Raw genomic sequence first — 7,500 nt, 5'->3', positions numbered from 1 at the left:
ATGCATGTTTGTATGTGTGTATGTACGTATATATGTATGTGTATGTATGTGTGTATGCATGTATGTATGTATGTGTGTATGCATGTATGCATGTATGTATGTATGTATGTATGTATGTATGTATGTATGTATGTATGTATGTATGTATGTATGTATGTATGTGAATGTGTGTGTGTGTATGTGTGTATGTGTGTATGTGTGTATGTATGTATGTATGTATGTATGTATGTATGTATGTATGTATGTATGTATGTATGTATGTGTGAGTGTGAGTGTGAGTGTGAGTATGAGAGTGTGAGAGTATGAGTGTGAGAGTATGAGTGTGTGAGAGTATGAGTGTGTGAGAGTATGAGTGTGTGAGAGTATGAGTGTGTGAGAGTATGAGTGTGTGAGAGTATGTGTGTAAGAGTATGAGTGTGTGAGAGTATGTGTGTGAAAGTATGAGTGTGTGAAAGTATAGTGTGTGAGAGTATGAGTGTGTGAGAGTATGAGTGTGTGAGAGTATGAGTGTGTGAGAGTATGAGTGTGTGAGAGTATGAGTGTGTGAGAGTATGAGTGTGTGAGAGTATGAGTGTGTGAGAGTATGAGTGTGAGAGTATGAGTGTGAGAGTATGAGTGTGTGAGAGTATGAGTATGAGAGTATGAGTATGAGAGTATGAGTGTGTGTGTGTGAGTATGAGTGTGTGAGTGTGAGTGTGAGTGTGAGTGTGAGTGTGAGTGTGAGTGTGAGTGTGAGTGTGAGTGTGCGCGAGTATTTGTGTGTGTGTGTGTATGTGCATAACATGCATGTAACATGTATTGGTGATTCTTTCCTTATATCTCACATTGTTCCCAAAACAGATACAAGATACACATTGTAATATACTCCTTACTTTACTCATGTCTTCTGGAAAAAAATATGAAAAATATATTTAGTTAAACCAAAATGGAAAAAATCAACCTTTTATATAATTTCTCAATGCAAGTAAATTACCTGATTCTGGTGAAAGCTTTTCCCTGACCTCAAATTAAAGCAAAAGATGCTAAATTAATACTTAGAATCTTGCACATTTTTATATAAAAGTTTGTATGGAAATGGTAAGCTAAAATACAAGTAGTCATGAAAACACTATTATTATATGAACTACATATCTGTACATTTAAACTTACCACCCCTTTTCCCTTGCTTTTGACTCTAATTTCCCTTAGACACGTACTTACTTTTCATGAGTTTATATTCTGAGAAGAATAACTCACAATATACACATCTTTTTTCAAAGGCTTCTCTAAATACTACCAGAGAATTAAGCAAAGTAGCATTTGGCAACCATGGCTTATTGACTTACTAAATGTTTCTAACAATCTTGTCTAGTCCTAGTATTTGTATCTCCTGATTATATACAAGAAAATCACATTTGCACTAGGATCAGAAAAAATTCTGATAGTCATGCACCTTTATTGCAATACAAAGCAACATAATCTACTACAGTTTGATAATATAAATCATAAATATATATATATAATTTTTTTTTTTTTTTTTAGCCAACTTTCACAGTCAGATCAATAGCAAGTAAGTATATACGTTTCAAGGTACTACATAATTGCAATGACAAAATAATTCAGAAGATACACATTTCCACCACAGTTAAATAAAGCACAATTAATCCTACATATTAGTATCAGTTCTAATACAAGACTAATTATTTAGTGAATAACATTGTGATTATAAAAGTGAGACATCAATGATATAATAGAGGATATCTATAAAAATACATAGGAAATCATGCTCTATACACATCATATTCAGATACTGAACACATCAGACGTATTATTTTATCAAATGGAAACAAGCCTCGGCTAATTTCAGTTAACATTGCTTTGTAAAGACAACTCACAATAGCCTTCTGTCATATTTGTCAACTGTCTCTGAAATAATCCTATCACTCACAGTCTTTGTATGATGCATTTGTTCCCAAAAACAGTTATGAACACTGTTAATTGAGCAGCATACAATGGTTAGCTAAAAAAGCAAAACCCTATATATTACTTAGCTAAAATGTCCTATTTTTTCTTATACTTGTATATAGTAACACATAATGAGTTAATGCTGGATGAAACCAAAAGCATGTTTCACATTTTCTACCCTAATCTAATGCACTCATCTTCATATTTATGAAATAATCATTGTAAATAGTATTACTACTCTTTAAATGACTCCATGTGTATTTCTTATAATCTTAAAACTAAAAACAATTCATCAGTTTCAGACTCATTGCTACATTCAATTTTTTTTTTTTTTTCTAGCATTTACCTATATTGGATAAAATGCAATTTCTTTTTCATCCTAATCCTATTTCCATGAAAAAATCTTTGAATCCTACTTTAGCCTACCTCCCAATGTTTCCATCACTATCACTTCACTGTCCTATCACAGATAATGTACACACCTGTACTCCTATATCACAAAATCTTCTCTACTTCTCTGCATTCCATCTTCACAATTTAATGTTGTTAATGTCATGGGAATGTATATCTACTTTTATTCTAAGTAATTCAAATTTATTTCCTTATTGTTATCCTCTCAAACAAACCTACTTTCCTCACACACATAACTTCACAATACAGTACATGGAAAACCTACTTTTCAAGCCTTTTCTATTTTTTTTCCCAGAACAACATATGCAAATAATCAATGCAATGCACAAGAAAAACACAAGCTTAAGCATCTTAAGAATTTTTAAAAATATATATGCACAAATAAATGAATATTGTACTTACCTTCCCATATTTTTTTCTCAACAATTCAAAAAACAATGACATGCATCTATCATACTCATAAGCAATATGAACCCAATCACAACAGGAGCCTCCAGTGCAATATCAAACAACACATCAGGGTGCATGCAAAGTCAACTGCACATGGGCAAAATCAGAAGCCAAGGAAACAAAATTACCCAGTTCTGTGCTCTGGGCTGCAGCATTAGCAATATTAGGTAATGAGGTTAAAAAGAGGCTTTAGAATGCAATGAATGAATGCTAATGAATGCAGCCAGGGTCAAATAAGTACATCATTGTTTTACATAAATAACATAGAGCAAGCTTGACCACACAGCTTGACCCAGCATCAGGGGTATTATGTGACAGGTATCTGGCATCTCTCGGTGTGACTGGGTAAAGATTAAGTAGCATCAATACTAATACAACTTTGCCTGCAAGCAAACAAAATAGTGCAACAGTATCATAAGGACTAAACCAGCTAAAGCAATGATCAGCCTAATCCAAATTTTGAATCACTGGTTCCTTGTCTGCTCATATACAGCTTACTCATGAGTTCAAATGCCTGATTTTGTTTGAGGGAAATACTGAATGTACAGTCATCTTATTCTCAAACATCATTCTAAAGGCTAAATCCAATCTGAGGAAGTCAATAAAGCTTCAGCTTAAGTGTTTACAGTGCATGGGGAAAAGGAGCATAAAAAAAAGGTATGAAAATTAAATAAGTATATACAGACCAAGAACCACTGCTCTCATTACTAGCTTTTACAATGTAAAATATAAAAATACTCAAGGCTACAAATATACAGTAAACTAACTACAGGTTTTCTTGTTTTTTAATCAAGCCGTGCATTCTCAAACAGTAAATATAAAAAATCATTAACCTCTAGACAAAACACAAATAAATACCCTAATAAAACAAAAAACTAATTAGTTAAATACACAAAATACAAGAAACAAAGCTATACGTTGAAAGCAATAAAATATAAAAAATAATTTCCCAGCTAAAAATCACATACAACAAATACATGGTAAATAAAGCTCTTGGACTCAAGTCAAGTTTGTTTGATACCAAATATGGAATATTAGTCAGGTATCATATCAAGACAGATATCACAGACATTTCAATGAAACTGATTCAAGTATTTTTTCTTTAGCTAAACTATAAAACATCTCTAGATTTTGATATTCAGTGAAGAAATACAGAATAAATTTCATAATAAGAATAAATGTAGTATGTATGTATGTACATGTCTATCTGTATGTGTGAATGTATATGTATGAATGTATATGTATGTACATGTATGTATATGTTTGTGTGTATGTACATGTATGTATGTATGTATAAATATGTATATGTACATGTATGTGTATATATATGTATATTTACAGGTATGTATATTACATGTGTATATATCTGTATGTGATCATGTATGAGTTTTGTGTGTATATATTCTGTATATATGTAAGTATATGAAGTACATATGTAAGTATATGAAGTACATATATATGTATGTGTATGTATGTATGTATGTATGTATGTATGTATGTATGTATGTATGTATGTATGTATGTATGTATGTGTGTGCGTGTGTGTGTGTGTGTGTGTGTGTGTGTGTGTGTGTGTGTGTGTGTGTGTGTGTGTGTGTGTGTGTGTGTATGTGTGTGTGTGTGTGTGTATATGTGTGTGTATATGTGTGTGTGTGTGTGTGTGTGTGTGTGTGTGTGTGTGTGTGTGTGTGTGTGTGTGTGTGTGTGTGTGTGTGTGTGTATGTGTGTGTGTGTGTGTGTGCATGTGTGTGTGTATGTATGTATGTATGTGTGTATGTATGTATGTATGTATGTATGTATGTATGTATGTATGTATGTATGTATGTATGTATGTATGTATGTATGTATGTATGTATGTATGTATGTATGTATGTATGTATGTATGTATGTATGTATGTATGTATGTATGTATGTATGTACGTACGTACGTACGTACGAATGTACGTACGTATGTATGTATGAATGTATGTGAAAGTGAGTGGGGAGAGTGAGGGGGAAAGGGGGAAGGAGAAAGAACATATTTATTTGCATGCTTCTCTATTGAGGCCTCTTATTAGTGGCCTGTCATGTAAGTTTCAAACTCTAGACAATATCAACATGATTACTAACCATAGTGCCTTAGGCAATAAATACCGCTCAGGCATAAAGCAAGTAAAAATCAAGTGTTAAAATTACGGAAAACAAGGAAGAAGGTAGCATAAAATGTACCCCTTATAAGAATGGAAACTACAAAACTGCCCTAAGTCTGTGTATAAGTGTCAAAGCGTTTATGTGTTTGCGCATATAGAAGTTTTATCCATCGTCAGCACATACTCTTCTTTCACCTTAAAAGCATCACTACATCTCCATGAATCAATTTTTAAAAACCCATTAAAATCTAAAATCCTCTTCAAAATCTGAAGTGAAGTAATATCAGTTATCAATACTCTATTACAAATAATTAGATCCTATCAAGCCTGCAATCAAATGCTTACCCTGTTAAATGTGATGGCAAAGTAAGAAGAACAGAAGTCATGACAAAACTACTTATAATTTCTGGACTCTTTGTAGTATCTAAAATTAGTTCATTATGAAAAATGGTATATCACTGTACCACACAACAAATTGTAACCAGATGATTGGCTAGCAAACATTTCAAGCAAAGTAAAACTTATCAACTTAAGCACTTATTTTCAACAGCTATCAGAGGTTTTCAAATCTTTTCATGACATATATGCATATCTATCCACTGGTTAACCACAAAGTTTTCTAGAATGTGAAAAAATGTCCTCACAATCTTATTCCTCAAATTCATTAACTTTGGTATAGTGCTAATCAATAAATCTTGAATATGATGTCACAAGTATTCTCTATGTTTTCATTTCATATTTTCTATTTCCAGGTAAGCTTTGCATCCTATGAGTTAGTATCACATGCTTTGGTAGTTTTGGGAGTTTTAAAGATAAGTTTCATCAGTAAAATGATGAAATGCTATTAATATGCTTTTACTCAAAGTTTCTACCATACACTGTGCAAACTTCTGATACAACTGATCACATGAATCAGCTGAACTCTTAGTATAATAAATTTCAAAAAATTAAAATCTGGGTACCTTAAAGACCCATGATCCAGTTTCTGGGCGGTATTCAACAAAAGTCGATTCCATTTTGACACACTGGCGCTCCAGATAATCTGCCCATCCCATTGCCTGGAGTCGTTCTGAAGATTTGATCACCTCTCGCGTGGTCTTGTCAACTGGCCAGACACAATCTAGCGTAATCTGGAAAAGCAGGTATTACCACAGGCTATAGTTTTGTACTAATACAGAAAATGCTGCTTCAGCAAAATCATATACAATTCTGAAACAAGATTTCTTGAATTCGCAATAGTAAAATAGGCTTTACAACATAGATATCGCAATATACTTACGATAGCAGGTTTATTGAGTTCTTGGCCTTGGGGTGGCTTCTGTGTCCCCTCTGGATAAACTTCAATCTGCTTTCGAAGGATGAACACCACAGAATCAAGGTCAATGCCAGCAACATCAGTAACACCAAGGAAACACACATTTCCATATCCATAACGGCCCACAGTGAAATTCTCAACTAGACATTGCCCATCTGAGTCCAACATCTCTGCCAGCACATCCAGTGAGGGAAGAGTGAAGTACCCTGACCGAGTGAGCTTGATACCTGTTCAAAGAAAAGCGGGACAGTTTTAACAACTGATTTCATAGACAAGGTATAAAATATATGTTCCACAGGAACTTACTTCATCTGTTTAGTCATAACTGAATTACAGAACACTAATAAAATACACACTATCTGGACAAAGGTTCTAAAGCATTACCCAACACAATAAACTTACCTGCAGGGTGTGGCTTGTCAGACGATTTGTTGACCATAGCTGGAATATCCTCTGCAGCTGACACATCAAAGATAGAAATGTTTTCCTTGTCAGCCTCAGCACTGGAGTCCTTTTCTTCATTCTCTGCAGCTTCCAGATTTCCCTCCATAGCTTCAGCACCTGCCATCTGGACTACATTGAGGTCGGCCAATGTGTCATTCATTTGGGGCTTGCCTCTCAGGTTGAGGCTCTTGATCTTCTCTCTTCCCTGCAAGAGCATATAAAATAATTATTTAGCTTAATAATTAATAATTATAGTAATAATGATAATAATAGCAATGGTAGCTTCAATAAAAAAAACAATATCAAATAATTATAATAAAAACAATAACAACATTGATGATAATCCTATTCATAATAATAGCAACAAAATTAAAATGACAATGCTAATAATGATAAAATCAAGAACAATGTTAGCAATAATGCCACAGTAAGAAATTAATAAAATATGAGCAATTTTTTTGCCTTGCAAATGTAAAAGATTAGTTTATAAATCCAAATTACACTCCCCACTGAATACCATCTAAAAATTCAAAGCAAAATAATCCACTACAGAAAGTTAAGTATTGCACCTCACCTTGATTATGTCAGGTGTGGGTGAGTTGTCATGTGAGGGAGGGAGGCTAGTTCTGTTGGGCGTGCCATCACCAATGGGACTGACAGGCGTGGTGAGGGGAGAGGGAGCATCACCAGCACCAGACTTATCAGCCGTGGTACTGATGGTTGGGCTGCTCAGGGACGAATCACCCTTAGCAGCCTTGAACACCTTCAGGTTCAGCTTCCTTACACTGGGATATTTCTTGGGCTTTA

At 34.0% G+C, this 7,500-nt stretch overlaps 1 protein-coding gene across 1 annotated transcript in view; it reads right to left on the bottom strand.

The window, feature by feature from the left end:
• Window positions 1–7,500, bottom strand: part of LOC125026800 (nuclear pore complex protein Nup98-Nup96-like) — a 30,033-nt gene that overhangs the window by 13,452 nt on the left and 9,081 nt on the right. Inside the window, exons 12-15 of the mRNA XM_047615401.1 lie at window positions 7,268–7,500; window positions 6,652–6,898; window positions 6,214–6,476; window positions 5,897–6,064 (exon numbers count right to left, since the gene is read on the bottom strand). The exon at window positions 7,268–7,500 is cut by the window's right edge and continues 65 nt beyond it. Of these exons, the coding sequence (XP_047471357.1) occupies window positions 5,897–6,064; window positions 6,214–6,476; window positions 6,652–6,898; window positions 7,268–7,500 (911 nt within the window). The remainder of the gene's footprint in view (window positions 1–5,896; window positions 6,065–6,213; window positions 6,477–6,651; window positions 6,899–7,267) is intronic.

This window comes from Penaeus chinensis, chromosome 7, assembly GCF_019202785.1.
Source record: "Penaeus chinensis breed Huanghai No. 1 chromosome 7, ASM1920278v2, whole genome shotgun sequence".
In the NCBI taxonomy this organism is placed as follows: Eukaryota; Metazoa; Arthropoda; class Malacostraca; order Decapoda; family Penaeidae; genus Penaeus; species Penaeus chinensis.
The sequence above is the reverse complement of the archived record's forward strand: the minus strand, read 5'-3'. Positions and strand labels throughout refer to the sequence as shown.